Source organism: Xenopus tropicalis, chromosome 1, assembly GCF_000004195.4.
Source record: "Xenopus tropicalis strain Nigerian chromosome 1, UCB_Xtro_10.0, whole genome shotgun sequence".
NCBI lineage: Eukaryota > Metazoa > Chordata > Amphibia > Anura > Pipidae > Xenopus > Xenopus tropicalis.
The window spans coordinates 28,209,481-28,231,881 of NC_030677.2; the positions used below are offsets into that span (position 1 = coordinate 28,209,481).

Here is a 22,401-nt window from a genome sequence, read left to right on the forward strand (position 1 = left end):
AGGGCACAGGTATAGGGTACAGGCACAGGTATAGGGTACAGGTATAGGGTACAGGCACAGGTATAGGGTACAGGTATAGGGCACAGGTATAGGGTACAGGTATAGGGTACAGACACAGGTATAGGGTACAGGTATAGGGCACAGGTATAGGGTACAGGTATAGGGTACAGGTATAGGGTACAGGCACAGGTATAGGGTCCAGGTATAGGGTCCAGGTATAGGGTACAGGTATAGGGTACAGGTATAGGGTACAGGTATAGGGTACAGGTATAGGGTACAGGCACAGGTATAGGGTCCAGGTATAGGGTCCAGGTATAGGGTACAGTATAGGGTACAGGTATAGGGTACAGGTATAGGGCACAGGTATAGGGTACAGGTATAGGGTACAGGTATAGGGCACAGGTATAGGGTACAGGTATAGGGTACAGGTATAGGGTACAGGCACAGGTATAGGGTACAGGTATAGGGTCCAGGTATAGGGTACAGGTATAGGGTACAGGTATAGGGTACAGGCACAGGTATAGGGTACAGGTATAAGACACAGGTATAGGGTACGGGTACAGGTATAGGGTACAGGTATAGGGTACAGGCACAGGTATAGGGTACAGGCACAGGTATAGGGTACAGGTATAGGGTACAGGCACAGGTATAGGGTACAGGCACAGGTATAGGGTACAGGTACAGGTATAGGGTACCGGCACAGGTATAGGGTACAGGCACAGGTATAGGGTACAGGCACAGGTATAGGGTACAGGTACAGGTATAGGGTACAGGCACAGGTATAGGGTACAGGCACAGGTATAGGGTACAGGTATAGGGTACAGGCACAGGTATAGGGTACAGGTACAGGTATAGGGTACCGGCACAGGTATAGGGTACAGGCACAGGTATAGGGTACAGGCACAGGTATAGGGTACAGGCACAGGTATAGGGTACAGGTATAGGGTACCGGCACAGGTATAGGGTACAGGCACAGGTATAGGGTACAGGCACAGGTATAGGGTACAGGTATAGGGTACAGGCACAGGTATAGGGTACAGGCACAAGTATAGGGTACAGGCACAGTTATAGGGTACAGGCACAGGTATAGGGTACAGGCACAAGTATAGGGTACAGGCACAGTTATAGGGTAAAGGCACAGGTATAGGGTACAGGCACAGGTATAGGGTACAGGCACAGGTATAGGGTACAGGCACAGGTATAGGGTAAAGGCACAGGTATAGGGTACAGGCACAGGTATAGGGTACAGGCACAGGTATAGGGTACAGGCACATGTATAGGGTACAGGCACATGTATAGGGTACAGGCACAGGTATAGGGTACAGGCACAGGTATAGGGTACAGGCACATGTATAGGGTACAGGCACAGGTATAGGGTACAGGTATAGGGTACAGGCACAGGTATAGGGTACAGGCACAGTTATAGGGTAAAGGCACAGGTATAGGGTACAGGCACAGGTATAGGGTACAGGCACAGGTATAGGGTACAGGCACAGGTATAGGGTACAGGCACAGGTATAGGGTACAGGCACAGGTATAGGGCACAGGTATAGGGTACAGGCACATGTATAGGGTACAGGCACAGGTATAGGGTACAGGTATAGGGTACAGGCACAGGTATAGGGTACAGGCACAGTTATAGGGTAAAGGCACAGGTATAGGGTACAGGCACAGGTATAGGGTACAGGCACAGGTATAGGGTACAGGCACATGTATAGGGTACAGGCACAGGTATAGGGCACAGGTATAGGGTACAGGCACAGGTATAGGGTACAGGCACAGGTATAGGGTACAGGCACAGGTATAGGGTAAAGGCACAGGTATAGGGTACAGGCACAGGTATAGGGTACAGGCACAGGTATAGGGTACAGGCACATGTATAGGGTACAGGTATAGGGTTTCATGCAGGCTACATGCAGTGGGCTACAATTCTGATCCCATTCTACCCTATTTCTCCTCTTCTGCTCTAAATGCAACAACTACATCAATGCACTTATCCATATTACATGAAAATCCCTTCACCACTTCTCAGTTTCTCTCAAGCTAAGTTGAACTCTTAACACAAACCCCATGTAAAGACCATAACAATTTAACTGTTCCTGCATTTCAGGTCACTTTACTTCTGTGCTTCTACTTTATTGCCCTCATTGCATCCTTACCTTCTACCTGTCTCTGAAATTCTTTGCCTTCCCACACCCCTCCAAACTTTTAAACTCTCCCCGAAGACTGATCTGTTTACCAAGGGCTGTCTAATGTGCTTTAGGGTACCTAAAGTCAACACTGCATAAATGATAATCAAAATTTCTCTTTCTAACAAACATGTACTTGTTCCCCAAGCTCTTGTAAATAGGACCCACCAATCTGATCTACCGTATATACTCGAGTATAAGCCGATCCGAATATAAGCCGAGGTACCTAATTAAACTGGAAAAACCTATTGACTCGAGTATAAGCCTAGGGTGTCACCAGTATGGCTGGTGCGAGTGAGCCAGCACACAAAGTGTGCTCAAACTTTGGTTTAGTTGATTATCCCATAAATTGCCCCCTGTCTATCCTAAGAAATATATATAGGGTATAGAGTGTTTTAGATAGTGGTGGCCTAAGAAAGGTACTAGAAAGGGACTAGACAAGGTGGAGTGGGCAAAGATCAGGAGAGACTGGAAAAGAACAGGACCAACTGGCCTGACAAGTGCGGGACAGGTAGGAGCAAGTTGGAACAGGCATAAAACAGGACAGACAAAAGCAGGACGGAACATTTAGATAATCCCCTACTCAACATTATAGCATTTACATTGCTAATACCAGGAATATATTGAATTCTTATCACTACTTTATAAATATAACTTTATATAAATGCCCATGCCTCAGCTTGTAACATCCATAATGACTTGTATGGCAGGGCAAACATTGGGCCTGTACTCCAGTATGACTTGTTCATATCAGCTTTTGTTGTGACTTGTGGCAGGTGCAGAAAAGGAGCAGTTGTCAGTAAAAAAGGTTGCATTGTGGGATAAAAATGGCAACTTACCAATTTTGCACATAACGCTTTTAGATCTTTTTCCCCAATTGGTTGCCCTTCAGCTACTGCCAAGCGACTTAAAGTTCCCTCAGTCCCGCTCTCTGCCTATGCCAGCTTCCCAGAAATATGCACATAAGATATATAAATAGAGAAACTAATAAGATGCAATGATTGTGGGAACTAAGGGGGCAATGTACCAATCTGCAGATCAATAGTGCTCATTTGCAACACAGACCAGGACCAGAAAGGAAAGGATAGGAAGGGAATGAGACGGACTTGTGTCAGTGCACCTGCGCTCTCCCTATGTCAGCTTCCCAGAACCGCCATCCTGCTACTTGTGCGCTCTTCTACAGTGCTCATCTCCGGTGCGCTCTTCTGCTCTGCTTGGCGCCGCAGTCGCGCCAGTGACGTTGCACGCCCCCTTCAGTTACTCATGGCCTGATCTTACAAGGTCTAAGATCAGGCCATGAGTAACTGAAGGGGGCGCGTGATGTCACTGGCGCGACTGCGGCGCCAAGCAGAGCAGAAGAGTGCACCGGAGATGAGCACTGGAGAAGAGCGCACAAGTAGCAGGATGGCGGTTCTGGGAAGCTGACATAGGGAGAGCGCAGGTGCACGGACACAAGTCCGTCTGGGGGATCGGCACAGTCAGCACAAAATATCATACTCGAGTATAAGCCGAGGGTTACTTTTTGAGCACATTTTTAGTGCTCAAAAACTCGGCTTATATTCGAGTATATACGGTACTTTGTAATATCCATAGTCAATATTCCATAAATGCTAGCCACCAGTTCTCTTTAAGAAGCATAGGTGTGTTTTTCATCAAGCTCTTATAAATAAGAACCTCTAATCCTTCCTTCCAGCAACCCTTGTTGGTTTTACTATTGCTAAGGGGTATGTAACATACTAGCTCCATATAAATGATGATACTTTTTAACTCTAAAATGGCTGTTGGTAACAACATTAGACCATTGCAAAGCTTTTCATTAGACTCTCCCCCATGACAGATGTCTACTTTAGAGCGTCATATGACCAATGCCGTCATTACTGACCCATTATCCAGTGCTGGATTATTATATAGGAAAACAAATTTCCTATATATCAAGGGTGCTGCATTTAACATACCCTGTTTTTTGTGGTCTCATTATTTGTCTTTACATTTGTCATTTTTCCAACATGCTCTAGTTCAAAGTAACCGGCTGTAGTTTTCCATTAGTATTCCTGTACTGTAATGTTATATTGCAAAGGGGAAAAAAATCAATCAATGTCAAGGAAGAAAAAAAAACGGCTTTATAAAGGCGTTGCTATTACCTTTGTGAACATGGGTTTCCCATGCTGAGTAACCATAGTGCATTGATCACAGTCCACCGTGATGGATGAGTTGTGGTATGATTCTTTGGAGTGCTTGAGAATGTAATAGAGATCCGTAACACCTCCTTCGAACACTGTGCTAAAGTATCGAGGAATAAGAGTCCTTCCAATCGCTGTCAGAAAAAATAGGGAGAAACAAACAGCATTTTAATACTGAGATCTCATAATAGTGGTCAACATTATCCCAAGGATGGGTAACCCTGGACAGCGCAACTCTTGTTGAGTTATAGGGATGTAGCGAACATCGCCAAAAATGTTCGCGAACCCGTTCGCGGACTTTCGCCAAAACTCGCGAATATTCGCGAACTTTGCGAACCCCATAGACTTCAATGGGAAGGCGAACTTTAAAACCTAGAAAAGCCATTTCTGGCCAGAAAACTGATTTTAAAGTTGTTTAAAGGGTGCCACGACCTGGACAGTGGCATGCAGGAGGGGGATCAAGCAAAAATTTCTCTGAAAAATACTTTGTAAAAAAAACGCCAAAAAAAAAACCGCCAAAAAAAACCCGCCAAAAAAAAAACCCGCCAAAAAGACAGCCAAAAAATAACGCCAAAAAAAAAACGCAAGCTATTCCTATGTATATGCATAGGCGATAAAACGCGGCGGAAAAACGCGGCGGAAAAACCAAGGCAAAAAAACACGGCGCCAAAAAAAAACACGGCGAACCCAAAGTGGCGAACATCGGCAAAAGTCCGCGAATTTGCGCGGACGCGAACACCCGATGTTCACGCGAATTAGTTCGCCGGCGAACAGTTCGCTACATCTCTATTGAGTTACAGTTCCTTGCTTTCCAGTGCCACGGTCATATTGGAACTTATATTAAATACAACAACAACAAACATTTGTAAAGCGCTTTTCTCCCATAGGACCCAAATGGCTGCCGATCCCTGATCTGTATCCTGTCTTTGGCGCTAGTTGTTATTCTGACATGGCTAGGAAATTGATTTGGAGAATCTAAGTGATGAATGCAATTAGTTTTTTAGCAAATTTATTTTTCAAACCTACTGAAATATATTTTAATAGAAATAAATGCTCAACTTGGTATCCTTATGCACACTTTTTTCAAATACGGGTGCCTTCATGACAGCTGTTTTGTAACATGGGTGTGCGTTCGGAGATACATTGCAGTTCATAAGCACATGGAGGGCACTTGGACAGTTCCAAACGTAGGTAAGCTGCCTTTTGTAGAATAACTCACTACAGATCTGCAGGAGAAATTAAAAAGGTTTTACCTCCCAGTGCTTGCAGGGCTATGTCAGTTATTCTGGAAAAGAATAATTCTTTGTCTGTGTTTATGTTATGCATGTTTATTACATATGGGTGACTGTATGACTCCTCGAGGCACTTATATGTAATAACCATGCATGCATACATAGTTGCATAGCCACTTTGTGTAAAAAAAAGGCATCAGCTCACAAAGTTTAACCCTTCAGTCTATCACCCCCTGTGCTAGGTGCGGGGGCACCACGGGGGGGTTCAACTTACTTTTTATTAGTTTTTACAATACAGATATGGGATCCCTTATCCGGAAACCCGTTATCCAGAAAGCTCCGAATTACGGAAAGCCCGTCTCCCATAGACTCCATCAAATAATTTAGAATTTTAAAACTTATTTTCTTTTTTCTCTGTAATAATAAAGCAATACCTTGTAATTGATCCCAACTAAGATATAATTACCCCTTATTGGGGGCAGAACAGCCCTATTGGGTTTATTTAATGGTTAAATGATTCCCTTTTCTCTGTAATAATAAAACAGTACCTTGTAATTGATCCCAACTAAGATATAATTACCCATTATTGGGGGCAGAACAGCCCTATTGGGTTTATTTAATGGTTAAATGATTCCCTTTTCTCTGTAATAATAAAACAGTACCTGTACTTGATCCCAACTAAGATATAATTACCCCTTATTGGGGGCAGAACAGCCCTATTGGGTTTATTTAATGGTTAAATGATTCCATTTTCTCTGTAATAATAAAACAGTACCTTGTAATTGATCCCAACTAAGATATAATTACCCCTTATTGGGGGCAGAACAATCCTATTGGGTTTAATTCATGTTTTATTGAATTTTTAGTAGACTTAAGGTATGGAGATCCAAATTACGGAAAGACTCCTTATTCGGAATACCCTTGGTCCCGAGAATTCTGGAAAATGGGTCCTATACCTGTACATGTAAATCACAATAATTACACTGCTTACTTTATCAATATCTCCAGAGAGAAAAGAAAAACACCATAACTTGACATAACTGGTAGCTCCCAAAAAAATAAATAAAAACAAAACCCAGACACATCAAACATAACTATAAATTATCAAGACCAGAAATGTTCTTCCATATTTTTTGAGCTTCCTGTATGAATCTTCTTTCTGAAATATTATAAAGAGCAATTTTATTCTTTCACAGGCACCTTTTTCGAGAGAAGCCAACCCCAACCCTGACAGTCTAACCTCAGAGTTTAAATCTTCCATCCCCTTTACCAGTTTAGTTGCAGTCTCTGCACTCTCTCCAGCTCATTAATATCCTTCTTAAGGACTGGAGCCCAAAACTGCACTGCATACTTAAGATTAGGTCATAAAATAAATATAAAAAAAACCTCTAAGTGATCATTTATTGTTACTGAGCTACATTTAATTAGATATAACTGTAAAAACCAGCACAAGATATATTTTCTTAAACTATAATGCTTGCATCCAGGAAAAAATGTAGACCAGCACGCCAGACAGGACATTTACTTGTAGGCCACAAATTATACAGTATAAGGTAACTGTACATATTGCATATTATTGCACTGTATAATAACTGTAACACCAGCAGGGCCACAACAGGAACATATCTGAAAAACTAAGTTCCATGCAGGATGCTGCCGCTTTGCAGAGCGATTTGACAAAATAGGAAAACTGGGCAGCAAACTGGAAAATGAGGTTCAATGTTGATAAGTGCAAAGTTATGCACTTTGGTAGAAATAATATAAATGCAAGCTATCTACTGAATGGTAGTGTGTTGGGGGTTTCCTTAATGGAGAAGGATCTAGGGGTTTTTGTTGATAACAAGTTGTCTAATTCCAGGCAGTGTCATTCTGTGGCTACTAAAGCAAATAAAGTGCTGTCTTGTATAAAAAAGGGCATTGACTCAAGGGATGTATATCATTATTTATAAAGCTCTACTTATGTACGCAGCGCTGTACAGTAGAATACATTAATACAAACAGGGGGTTAAATATAATAATTGATAAGTACATAGTATAACAATAAATACAAATAAATACAGGATACAGTTGCAATAAGTTAAGAGTCAAAGACACAAGAGGATGGAGGTCCCTGCCCCGTAGAGCTTACAATCTAGATAGATTGACTCAAGGGATGAAAACATACTTTTGCCCCTTTATAGGTCCCTGGTAAGGCCTCACCTTGAGTATGCAGTGCAGTTTTGGGCTCCAGTCCTTAAGAAGGATATTAATGAGCTGGAGAGAGTGCATAGACGTGCAACTAAACTGGTAAAGGGGATGGAAAATTTAAACTATGAGGTTAGACTGTCAGGGTTGGGGTTGTTTCCTACATAATTCAACCCCCTCTATTTCATTCTTAATGAGGACATTGTTGCATGTAGTGACTTACTACTACAGGTGGCAGATGTATGGGGAATGGGTAAGGGTGGAAGTAAAGGAACTACCAGAGCTACTACTAGTTCATTCCAGATGTATAAGCTGTTGATTTGGCACACTTATCGGAGTGAAAATGATGGAGCTAGTACATGACAATGAACTGTTTCCTTGTGGGAGAATCTTCATTTATTTCCAAGGTAGGAAAATCCTCCCAATAAGAGGCAATGTACAATGCAAATTCATTGATTTTTGTATATTTAGACATATAAAGCTATTATCACCAAAAGTAACAATAAATGAAAATAAGGGCATAGACAGACTTACTCTGATAGATTGCTATGGCTAGCTGGACTGGGCATGTTCCTAATGCTACAAAACAAGGAATGTAAATAGATTTTCTTACAGGAACTTAATGTATAAAACAAATAATTGCCCCATCTGCATTTTTTGGCATAGCATACTCTATAGTACTTGTATGAATACTTTCCATGTGTTCAGCTTATGGGCTTTTTCAGTTATCTACTGGCAGGTATATATTTAATTATTTTTTAGCCTTAGAAGCTAAAATCTGGATTTTTCAAACCTTTTCCATTAATAGTGTGCCCTGTTATGGCTAATCCCAGCAGGGCAACTCAGCTGGCAGCGACTCCAGGTAGAATACTAATTATGCCACGTGAATAAGAAGGGCATTTACTAGCGTTCATATTGTATTCTCTTTCACGATTTGTGGTTTTTTTTTCTCTAAAACTCAAATTCTCATGTGAAAGGAAAACACAAATTTTTCATGATTTATTTAGTGTCAAAACCACGAAAACCACTAATACGAAGCTTCCCCATCTAAAAGCTGCCAAGGTCACTAAAAGTCAATGGGCAGCCGTCCTGTTTCCAGTTGGAAGATGTTTTTGGATTTTTGAATGCTCCATTCATTGGAAGACGTGAAAAATGTGTTGTTTTCACGTTCTTGGGTGCTCCATTCATTGAAAAATGTGAAATGTGTGAGATGTGTGGTTTTCCCAGTTTTTTTGTTTGTGCTTTTTATAAAATGCTGTTTTAATGAATCACTTGGCATTCATGGCTTTAGAGAAAGTGAGTTTAATCGTGGTTTTAAATACCCCTAAAACCATGAAAATGAGAATGTTGATAAATGGGTCTCCCCATGGAGCTGTTTGTGGTCAAGGCTCTGTTATTGGGATCTCCTGTTCCCTAGATCAGCCGGTGAATCCAACAACTAGCCACAATTGCTTTACATTATTAAACTATTTATAACAATTACCAAGGTCGGACTGGGCTATCTGGCCCACAGTGACTGCCGTCAGGGGGCCCCCCACCCCAGTCGCAACATCAAACCCCTTCCGCCCCCCGCATACTACACTTTCTCCTTGGAGCCGCGATGGTGGGGAGACTCAATAGTGCCTGAAGTTAGCGGAGGGAGTGGGCCTGGGGCCGCGGGGCCCATCAGGTTTTTTTCCAGGGGGCTTCCTGGCTCAGTCCAACCCTGACGATTACCTTTCTACCATACAAATAGGCAATTACACACACTAAAGATTTTCTTGGGTATTTTTAAACTAAGTGGTTGACCCAGGCTGCTGTTATTATTACATAATGCCAAATGGCAACCTTTTTTTGTGGGGGGAGGGGAATGTTAGCTTTATTTTAAAGTTTCTTATTTTCTTACCTTTTTTACCATTGTTTGTAGAAAAACTGCAGTAGACAAGAACATACATTTTATTTTGCTGAAGTCATGCAACAGCACGGGCTTGTTGGTGTGGGTAAATTCTGATTTAACCTTTATTATATTGCAGTTTAGAGAAGCAGCTCTTGGCTGATATTTAGGGAGGCAGCCCTGCACAAGTGATTTATCTTCTCTGATTTAGCTGTTTGTTCAATCAGGAAGAATCCTCTGTAGGTGTATTTGTTTACCTGGAGATCATTTATATATATCATCGCCAGGCAATATGAGGCTTCCCAGGTTAAACTGTAATATTTAGGGGAGCACATTTATCTGCATCTGTATGGTGTACGCTTTGCCCTTTCATTTCCATTTCTTCCCAGCAATGTTAGGATAATATGCAAGGATTTCAGCTGTTAGAAACACATTTATCTTCTGCTTCTCTGAACTAATGTGAAGGGATATGGTTTACTGGTGTAGCGGAAGCCAATGCAACACACGGAATTTGATGATCTGAGTAGCTTATTTTACTTGTTCTCTAGTTCAGAGGACATCTCTTCCCCTTCTTTTTTAACAGTTCAAAATCATGCACATTTGTATGAGGGAGCCACAGGCATATGGCCAGACAAGGCAGGGCGGGGAAAGGTAAGTAGGACGTTTTACATGGCATTAGCATTTACTTTATACAGAACATTTATACAGAACAGCATACATCAGCCCTGTGTAATGTTATAGTTAGATCCATTAACATGCTTACCTTGCCATCTATACATTCATGTTTGGGGTAGTATGTCAATATATTGGGCACAACTGGGACTGTTCTAAAACCATGTTGAGTGCAAATGATTCTTTTTATCAGCAGCAACCATTTGTTAAAACACTCTCCAAGCACCAAAAAAATCTGGCATGACCCAATCTAAATAAGGTGCACACCAGCAACTATCCATAATGTACAATATTGGAAGGGTGCAATTTATATTGGTGCCCAGTTCATATTTAAAGCCCTGTCTTTTCCCTGGTGCCTTGCCTTGGCCTCACATACTGAGTTCCTCGGCACATTCCTATTTTGCATGATGCCCTGGTTTATTGACTTTATTGACTAGCCCATGCCTGGCCAATGACAATGCTTCTTGCTTGACCCCACTGGTACCTCACTATTGGACTGAGATCCACAATACCATGTATCCAGCTTCCTCCTAAGGTGTAACTTCCAGGTCCTAAGGGCCAAGCAGCCTTGACAAGTGCATAGGTGTTAGTTTGCCTTAATTGCAACTTCTGTATCTTCCTTTTATCTCCACTTTACAGAATAAGTAAAGTGCCTATTTGTGTCTGTAAGTTACCCTCCCATATAGATTGTAAGCTCTACGGGGCAGGGACCTCCTTCCTCTTGTGTCTTTGACTCTTAACTTATTGCAACTGTATTTATCTTGTATCTATCTTTATTTATTGTTGTACTTTGTATTTATCTATTATTATCTTAATAATCCCCTGTTTGTATTAATGTATTCTTCTGTACAGTGCTGCGTACATAAGTAGCGCTTTATAAATAAAGATATACATACATACAGTACATAAGTCTCTCTTATGGGATCTATTGCATTATGTTGAATCTTTTGAGCACTATATGGTAAGGCTACTGAAAAACAGGGCAACGGGATTGCTTAACCATCAATGTGGATTTATATAAATCTTTGTCTAAAAGTGAATCCTCAGTCTTTTTGAAAATATAGTTTGGCCCATTGGGCAATGTTGTTCTTTGGTTGACATCCTGAAATCTATAGGTGCATTGGATATTCTCCCATGAACTATTTCTTTCATTTCTCATTATTGTCATTTTCCATTCCAGCTGGATGCCTTGGTTCAGCATAGAGCCATGTTCCTCAGGAGAATCTCTGCCATGACTTCAGTGACGTATTAGTGATCAGTGGGTTACAGGACACAGAGTGGAATTATTGCCCTGTAAAACTAAACTAGATAAAGTAAAAATGTTTGTATGTAGGATTCTAGTTATGGGTTCACATTTTCCGTTTGGGGGGTAGAGTAAGGACTGACTGGCAGATGGACAGCCCTATTGCCACTTGCCTGCATTTGCAGGTGTAACAGTAGATGGAAAATATTTTTCTTTTTTCAAAGTATAAAGTATATATTGCACCACCAGCTAACCACTGCATCCCACCACCTCTTACCCATATTTAGAACTGCATTATGCATCAGACTAATCTCTAAAAGAAATGTATTATTCTGCAGTTTATTGTAAATGCCAGATACTTGTTTCAAACAGAGAAAGGTTGTATAAGAAAGATGAAGGCCCATGTTATCCCTGTTACTAACCTTAAATAAATCTAAACTGGGTTTTTATAGATAAAGATACTCCACAGCCCCATTTAGCAAAATATGATCTAAGATCTAATACTGAAATAGTAAATACATAATGCATTTTACAGTACACATCACATTTCAACTTCTTTAGGTTTGCAACCGATTACTGCTGTTCTTACTGATATTTAACTCAGTGCTCTGCTTGGGGGAGGAACGCTACTGATTGCCTGGTCAGGGGCTTTACTGGTGATTGATAGAGAGGATTACAGTATATCTGAACTGTGTTAGTAATAAATCTCTTACCTCAAATCAGAAGAAAGCGCCCAGGCTATACCTTTTAGAGGAGAACGAGCAGTTACATTACACTTTCAATGGCTGATCATCAGTCAGTTCAGATGCCAATTGCAGAGTTATTTCTCATTTTAACATAATGACTAATAACATGTATTTTATAGGTGCCCTAAAGGCATGATATTTACATTGTATTTGCCAAGTAAAGCCTGACACCACCTAAACCTGTTATTTTTTACTGAATCCCAAGGCAGACTGTAGCAATCAACCCTGACAACTAGAATACAGAGTAGAAGACCTTTACTGCACAGCTGACCAAATCCTTTTGTGGGAGATAAAGTTTATAAATCAGTCCCTTAACTACAATATAGAGTTTCTTTTATCGCAATTGAAGTTCCCTTTTCAGCATTACCATGTATTAAATCCCAGATATGCATTTCTTCTCGGGGGGTAGAAGGTTCTGGGTAAGGGCAGGATCGGGGAGATGCTTAAATCTCCAATACACATGCAATTCTTGTTTCACTACCCTTATACAACATTTTTTCACAGTGTTCTGAGTTGGTTAGTTTGGTTTGTAAGCTAGTCACTATTTTCAACCCTCGCAAACCCACAAGCTCTGCTTTGCTTCATACCCTTGATGTACAGCTATAATTTATCTTCCCATAGGAAGGCGCCGTGTGTTTGTTTTCTCTAAGCATAGAGCTGTATATTTGTGCTTCTTATTGCAAGAAATACATTCTTATGTAATTGGTCTTTCTGGGACTGGTGCACCTCCACAACCTTCTAATGTCGTGTTTTTCCCTCAACTCCCAATGGTGATTTACTGGGAGATGGTCTGCCAGTTGCCTTGTCAACCCCAAATAGGAAGGGAAAAATATCCGTACCAACTGCAACAAGATCAAATCGTCTACTTATATCCTTTATCACTGGTTATTATCTACAGTATATGGCTAATTTTATTCCTATGGAAACATAAAGAATAGACAGGGTTCTTATAATAATTCTTTAAACACAAGTTATGGAGCAGAAAGTGTATCTGCTGGTAGCTTTATATTATAAAATATTTCATATAAAGGGAACTGTAATTGCAGAGAAAACTCCACCAGATTGTACATTTATTTCACAACAAATAGTCTTAATTCATTTGCCTTGAGATATCTGGGGTTGATCTTGGTGTAAAATAATTGACAGGCAAGTATGGGATCTTGAAACCCGTTATCTAGAAATTAATTTAATCAAATAATTCCAAATTTTAAATCATATTTCCCTTTTCTCTGTAATAATAAAACAGTACCTGTACTTGATCCCAACTAAGATATAATTACCCCTTATTGGGGGCAGAACAGCCCTATTGGGTTTATTTAATGGTTAAATGATTCCCCTTTCTCTGTAATAATAAAACAGTACCTGTACTTGATCCCAACTAAGATATAATTACCCCTTATTGGGGGCAGAACAGCCCTATTGGGTTTATTTAATGGTTAAATGATTCCCTTTTCTCTGTAATAATAAAACAGTACCTGTACTTGATCCCAACTAAGATATAATTACCCCTTATTGGGGGCAGAACAGTCCTATTGGGTTTATTTAATGGTTAAATGATTCCCTTTTCTCTGTAATAATAAAACAGTACCTGTACTTGATCCCAACTAAGATATAATTACCCCTTATTGGGGGCAGAACAGCCCTATTGGGTTTATTTAATGGTTAAATGATTCCCTTTTCTCTGTAATAATAAAACAGTACCTGTACTTGATCCCAACTAAGATATAATCAATCCTTATTGGAGGCAAAACAAGCCTCTTGGGTAATGTTTAAATGGTTTTAGAAGACAAAGTTTGGGGATCGAAATGATGAAAAGACCCCTTGTCTGGAAAACTCCAGGTATAAGCCTTCTGGATAATAGGTCCCATACCTGTATTTATAAAGCTTTGTTGTCTGTGCACATCAAATACAGCCATGTTTTGGGATTGAGGACTGCTATTCACAGTATTTACAAAGGTGTGAATTGTTTTGCCGACCTACACCTTTGTCTTTTACCTGCTGGAGGGGGCCATTTGGCCGCCATAGAGTTGCCTGGGATGCCCAGTCAGTATGACCTGCCACGGCCTATAAAATTGGCAAGGTCACAGCTAGAGGCCCCTGGGCTCCATTCCAAAGTAAGTGAAGGTCCCCATCTCTTTTGACCCTCTCAATCCTACCCCCTCATCCCCAAAATTGGTATCCCTGCATGTAGGATTGCAATCTGACGCCTTCCTATATTTGAATTTATATTCCAATAGTCAACAGCTAAAGATAAGAGCTATAGCCGACAACTACTGCAACTTCCATTCCCCAGATATTAGTATTAAACCAATGCAGAATGATCTTATTCATGTATATTCCTAATAAAAAGGCATGACTTCAAAAGGCAGAAAATAAAACACAAAGTAATCAAAGAGAATCAGGAAGATGTAAGAAATGTGCTTGTTCTTGAGTTTTCCTTCTGTTTATTATACTGAACCCCTATGATCTGTGAGTGCGCAGCTATTTAACTCCTAAGCCAATCAATAGCCTTTACTGTACCTTATTCCTAAGCTTTAATGACTCTTTGATGGTCTGTCCGACAAAGTCGAGAGCGATATCAATAGAGAACAAGTAGAGTAGGTGCACACAAAGTCTCCCTTTCGGCGCCTGTGAGAGTAATTTAAGCAGTTTCCGAGCTACCGTTTCCATGTAGTTTGCTGCTTTAGTTACACATTTCATTATGCACAATAATTCATGCATTCCCTTAGGAGGCAATTTTTATTTTTAGTGTGCCTGCTGTTTGCTGACTGTGTTCTAAAAGCAACACTCAGGAGATGCGATTAGAAGTCACTTGTTTCAATAAACATTGAATGTAACATATGCCTCTCAAGTAATGTGTATCCAAACACACAATTTACAAATAATTAACATCATGTTAATTAGTTATATTAATTTATGCCACTTTGTGGAATTATTTTCTCAGAACCCTCAGGAATCGTGCCAGACGTTTGAGCCAAAGCCGACTCGGCGCGCCGGAGCTGTTGTGACACGCAGCTTGAACGAGAGGCAGCGGAAGGCCATAAAAGCCGATTGCATATCACAGGGCCCTATTGGTGTTTTGTACTTGGCAGGACACACGCTGTATTACAATGTGGGAACATTTTCTTTAATTAGAGGAATTTGTAGATGCCAACAAATTGGCTTTATAAATAATAAATCTGCTGACTTTTTAATTCATTATGGATTTCTAGCAAAAAAGTATTTTTTTTTTTATGAAGATACGTGACCTTCATGGCTAATTTCCTTTACAAAGCTGCAATTAATATATGTGTTGGACTTCAGCTGACATCTATACCATGGCCTCCTACACACTGGTCCATCACCGGCCCAGTACAGCTATGGGACCTGTTATTAGGATTGCTCGGGACCTGGGGTTCTTCAAATAAGGGATCTTTCCGTAATTTGGATCTCCATACCACTAAAAAATCATTTAAATGGCTTCAATAAGAATTAAAGTGATACAGACACTAAAAAACGACTCCGCAAAATATGAATGTACATAAAAAGTTGCCTATAGGTCATGTTGATTGATTTTCCCTGAGAGATTTGCTTTTGTAAATAATTGTTACTTGAAGTCCCTCAACCTGACTGTTTTGCCAACCTGACTGTCACTTCTCAGCCTGTCAGTTATAGCTTCTAATGCTAACGGCCTCCTGCTGCACAAATATGGCCGCCCCCTCATAGAGGAACATGGGGGATCAGACAGGTAATATAAAAGCATTGGGCAAATACTTTTATGGCAAAAATGAAGGTCATGCAAAGACAATGTTATGATAGATGTAAAAAAAGGTTTAATTTCTGGTGTCAGTATCTCTTTAATGATATTTTATAGTTTTAAAAAGTTGAATTATTTGATTAAAATGGAATCGGAGATGGGATTTCCGTAATTCTGAGTTTTTGGATAACGGATCTTTTTCCTGTACCTTTTTTATCCTGAGTTGCTCAGTATGGATTATGGATTTGGGTATGGTACTTGTTACAAGGTTATTAATAGGGAAAGAAAGAGGTAGGAAGGCCCTTTTTGGAACCCAGGTTTGCGGTTTGATCCACAAGAGGCCTGGACTCGAATGCAAATGCTTGAACGCCTCAAGTTCCATCCCTGTTGAATAAATATAAACTGAGAATATTCCCAGTCTCCACTGGAATACTAAAATAGGACTACACTGCCAACGCAATCCCAAAGGGTTCCAAATAAACATGATTTAAGTACAGAGCCTCTCACCTAATTAAGCGATTATAATTTGCTATGAATATGCATTAGAAGTAGCAATGAGAAAAAAATGCTCATTCGGATCTGTGGGTGAATTAAAGAATTAGAGTTTGTTGCAGTTCTAAAGCCAATGAGGAGCTTGTAAAATGATTTGTATCTCCATTGGATAATCCTTGTTTGTCTAGCTATCATTCTATCTATCTATCTATCCATCTATCTATCATCTACCTATCTATCTATCTATCTATCATCTATCTATCTATCTATCTATCATCTACCTATCTATCTATCTATCTATCTATCTATCTATCTATCTATATATGTATCTATCTATCTATCTATCTATTTATCTATCTATCATCTATCTATCATATCTATCTATCTATCTATCTATCTATCTATCTATCATCTACCTATCTATCTATCTATCTATCTATTTATCTATCTATCTATCATCTATCTATCATATCTATCTATCTATCTATCTATCTATCATCTATCTATCTATCATCTATCTATCATCTATCTATCTATCTATCTATCATCTATCTATCTATCTATCTATCTATCATCTATCTATCATCTATCTATCTATCTATCAATCTAGCTATCATTCTATCTATCTATCTATCTATCTATCTATCTATCTATCATCTATCTATCTATCATCTATCTATCAATCAGTCTAGCTATCATTCTATCTATCTATCTATCATCTATCCATCTATCTATCTATCTATCTATCTATCTATCTATCTATCTATCATCTATCTATCATCTATCTATCTATCTATCTATCTATCTATCTATCTATCATCTATCTATCTATCTATCTATCATCTATCTATCTATCAATCTAGCTATCATTCTATCTATCTATCTATCTATCTATCTATCTATCTATCTATCATCATCTATCTGTCTGTATGTCTGTCTATCTATCTACCCATCAACCTATCATTCTATTTATATATCTATATGCCCACATATTCGTATACATAAAGTTAGATTTTTTTTTATAGCTAGCTAGTGTGGCTCAGTGATACTTAGGGATCACATGGAAGGGTTGAACTCAATGGACAGTTGTCTTTTTTCAAACCTAATGGATTCTTTTATTCTGTGTTTAAATATAAATTTCTATTTTCCTAGTGCAAATAGTAAAAAAAAATAAATAAATAAATCTAAAATGTTTCGTTTGAACTGGCATGTAGTACGGCACAACTTACTTGCAATGTATAGTGGTTATGCTTAGTCTTGTTCTTTATTTGTATCAGAATATCTGAGAATATATCTAGATCAGCAAAACTGTACATTTCAAAGCAGAATGGCTTCATTTTTAGAATATTGCATATTTGCTTTTCACTATGTCAACAAATAGCATTTCAGGGAAAAAATCAGATTGACTTTCTGGGTTTCTTAATAAGGAATTGTCATACAGGCAATTGTGCAGCTGTTACTGACTTTTTAGGGCAAACTGCATCATATTTATATCTGGCATTTATGTATTATTCGCTTAGACAGGCATACATGGGAATATACATGGGGCAACCATTTGGGAGTTTAGAAGCAAGTCCCAGACACTACTTAGTCCATAAATACATGCACCATAAAATACTGGAACTGGGGTGGTTCAAATGAAAGCAAGTGTTGGATTGGACAGACCCGGATGCCTGTTTTGTTGTTTTGCTTAAAGTGGGGAGATTATAACAGATGCCGGCACAAAATGTCTTAATGGGATTCAATATATTGTTATAAATGAATGTAGAGGATCTAGTTTTAGTCTATATAAGTTGGTGAGAAGTAGCATTCTTTTTATTATTAATGGTAGCTAGTGCCGGTAGCTTAACTTGTTCTGTTACTAGGACTATACGCTGTGTTGGTCTCCCTGAGCTGTGAGTGCACCAGAGACAAGTTAGGTCCTTCTTCCATGGAGCTACCGGTGACTGCAGGGGCAAAACTCTCAGAATCGCCTTGTTCTGCACTGATCTTATCATTGGTTTTACATATGCAGACGTATATACTTATACAAAACTCATATTCTGATTGAAAGGCTGTTTTTTTCCTGGCATGAAAGGGAGATGGTTTGCCAGCAGCTAAGTCTTTCTTATCTGCATTCTCCTGTCATAGACTCCTTCAGGTCATACTGCAGCGGAGGCAATCGGCTCCATTGTACTGGGGCTTATCTAGAGAGGAGGGATGGAAATGCAGGGGTGGCTAGTATAAGGGGCTGTGAACTCAAAATAAAATTAAATCATTATTAGCAACTTTTCAATATTCATTCATTACAAATTATTAGTGGTTTTGCAGGCAGTATCTGGTTTTTCTTTTTTCTTCTGATTTTCTTCATTCTGACTATTAAAACAATGTACAGCTATACAAACCAGTGAAAATCCATGAAAACATTGTGGGCCCTGAGGTACTGGCTGGAGAAGACCTGGATTAGGCTGCAGTGTAGTACTAGTAATACTGCTTTCAGTAACAACTACAGTTACAAATAACTATAAAGACACTAAAAGACACTAAAAATATCTAACAAAAGTATACAAGATTCCTTAGAGTGACATTTTCTTTCACACACACATTTTTATTTTTGGGTTTACATCCCCTTTATTTGTATAATTGTGCAATTATTATATTTATTATCCATTTTGATAGATAGTGTGTAGCATGGGTCCCCAAAATTTCTTACTTGTGAGCCACAATCAAATGTAAAAAGACTTGGAGCAACACAAGCACCATAAAAGTTCATGAAGGAGCCAAATAAGGGCTGTGATTGGCTATTAGGCAGCCTCTATGCACCCTATCAGCTTACAGGGGGCTTTATTTGGTGGGAAATCTTGTTTTTATTCAACCAAAACTTGCCCCCAAGTCAGGAATTCAAAAATAACTCCCTGGTTTGGGGGCAACATGTTCACATGTTGCCCCTGAGCCACTGGTTGGGGATCACTGGTGTAGAGAATAGATAATAAGTTCTACTTTCATAATCTATCCACAATATAAAAATAAGAACTAGATTCTAGGGAAATAATTTTGCTTTTGGGTGACAGAAACAAGCAACTTATAATTGCACTCCCTTACCTTCCCTATACAGCCAACTAGACCTCAGGGCAAAATCCTTTTGGGGTGATCTCCCCATGAATGTGGGATTTATTGATGACAATTGATCAGTTTTTTTGAAGGGAATGAAGGGAACATACAGATGAAATAGAATTACTGATCTGTTCAAAGAAAATCCTTAATCTTCGATAAAACAGCACAAAATGATAACACAATATATATTTTAATAGTCTTACATTGCTAATTGGCTGCTTTATGAACGATATACATAACAGGAGAATTCAGTTTTACCAAATGATATAAAAAGTGTCTAAATACTCCCTTCTAGCGGTACTACATGAAATGTTAACATTTATATAAGAAAAATAGCGGCTGGCATCTGTAGAACTAATTTTAATTTTGGAATTACACAGTTAAATATCTGAGACCTGGTGTCGAAGGCAACCCTACCATAGTCATATTAAGATTCATTTATGTCTGTTGACTGATCTCTTTAGGCAGGCATTAGAGGTAGGTGTAAGAGCTTAGGTGCACTAAGTTGTCCACATATTAAGCCCCTTAATGTGCAAAATACTTGGCGCGGTGCAGAGGATCTCTGCTGGTTGTGCTTTTGTTAGTGCATCTGGAGCAGAATGTAGAACACTAGGATGCAAAGGAACTCTGTATTTAATTCCCCCTTTAAGCTGGTGGTAATTACTGGCACCTTTCATTTACAGCACCTGATTGCAAAGGGAAATGATGTAAAGGTATAGTGCAGTGATCCCCAACCATTGGCTCGTGAGTAACAAGTTGCTCCCCAACCCCTTGGATGTTGCTCTCAGGGGCCTCAAAGTAGGTGCATATTTTTGAAGATCTGGCTTGGAGCCAAGTTTTGGTTGTATAAAAACCACAGTTTAATTGCCAAATTAATTTGCCAAATTCTGTCAGTCAACATAGGGGATAACAAATAGTCAATTATAGCTCTCATTGGCACCCCCAGGAAATTTTTTCAAGCTTGTGTTGCTCTTCAAAACTTTTTCCATTTAAATGTAATTCACAGGTATTAAAGGTTGGGGATCCCTGGTATAGCGCATAGACGAGGATGTCCACATTCAGTTTACATGGCAGAAGCCCTGACCCTGGTTAGTTAGTTTTCTGTATAACCCCATTATATCATGAGGAATTCAAATGGTCAGACTTTAATGAAAGCTCCCCAAACCTTTCTGACACAATAAAAAAATGTAAAAAACAAGAAGGAAAATAAATCCCCCGTCAACCACTGTAAGTTGAATGAAGTGTGTCTGGCGGTGGAGGGACAGTGTATCTTCTGTCATTGCAGGACCGACCACAGAGCTGGAACCTTCCATCGTGCCTGCTTCTGTGTGCCTTGTTTTGCCCTCAGCATTTAAGCCCCTGTACAGCTGTCTGAAAGTTGAACTTTGAACCTCCTTTGAGCCAATCTGATTACTGAGCTGCTTTACAGGACTTGAACTTTGTGGGCAAAAACATCTACAACGAGAAGAGTTATTGGGGGTGAAGATGGAATTCATGTGTCGCTGCTCACTTGGGAGGAACAGTACAGAATGCCAGTTACCCATATAAAACAAACAAACGCTTTTGTCCCTGTTTACTTGTTTCTAGAACTTTTATTTTCTCCTCTCCTCTTCAAATGCTACCTTTAGCTGTACTGTTCCTACAGCCCCTATTTAGTTATGGCTCTGCGGCTTCTCCACCAAAAAACATTAACCCTTTTCTTGGCCTTTGTTGAAAAGCCAGCATACCATAATAGGAAAGCTGCTCCCTGGAACAACATAGAACTGGTTATCGCATTATATCACAGAAAAATCAGAAGTAAATTCTGTTCGAAGAGACATACAGGGGATCTATATGTATTCCATACGTGGCTGTCTGGCGAGCCAAATCAATTATCTTCTATACATAGACAATGCGTCAGATTTAGTCTAATGGGCACCTATAGAGGTTTTATTGTATTCATTGCAATCCTTTTATCTAGTTATGTTTATATTAGAAGTCCATATTCTATTAAGGGTGTTTTCCTTAAATGAATCATTAGCAACAAAAACTGCAGCCAGTTGCAAAAAATCTAATGCAACTAAGACTAATGCAAACGACTATATTTCATTTCAGCTAGCCCTTTAAAACATTGGATAAGGGCCACAGTCTTCTTTGACATAAGTCATTTTATAAGTGCCAGTACAGGTATGGGATCCAGAATGCTCAGGACCTGGGGTTTTTCAGATGAGGGGTCTTTCTTTAATTTAGATCTCCATACCATGAGTCTACCGAAAAATAATTTAAACATTAAATAAACCTGATTGTTTTGCCTCCAATAAGAATTAATTGTATCTTAGTTGGGATCAAGTACAGGTACTGTTTTATTATTACAGAGAAAAGGGAATCATTTAACCATTAAATAAACCCAATAGGGCTGTTCTGCCCCAATAAGGGGTAATTATATCTTAGTTGGGATCAAGTACAGGTACTGTTTTATTATTACAGAGAAAAGGGAATCATTTAACCATTAAATAAACCCAATAGGGCTGTTCTGCCCCCAATAAGGGGTAATTATATCTTAGTTGGGATCAAGTACAGATACTGTTTTATTATTACAGAGAAAAAGGAAATCATTTTTAAAAATGTGAATTATTTGCTTATATTGGAGTCTATCTATCTATCTATCTATCTATCTATCTATCTATCTATCTATCAATCATCTATCTATCTATCTATCTATCTATCTATCTATCTATCAATCATCTATCTATCTATCTATCTATCTATCAATCATCTATCT

At 39.2% G+C, this 22,401-nt stretch overlaps 1 protein-coding gene across 4 annotated transcripts in view; it reads right to left on the minus strand.

The window, feature by feature from the left end:
• The window catches only part of ldb2 (LIM domain binding 2), a 176,346-nt gene that overhangs the window by 56,799 nt on the left and 97,146 nt on the right, over positions 1 to 22,401 (minus strand). For all 4 annotated transcript variants that reach the window (XM_004911234.4, XM_002938637.5, XM_002938636.5 and 1 more), the window contains exon 3: positions 4,331 to 4,503. In XM_004911234.4, coding sequence (XP_004911291.1) covers positions 4,331 to 4,503 — 173 coding nt within the window. The remainder of the gene's footprint in view (positions 1 to 4,330; positions 4,504 to 22,401) is intronic.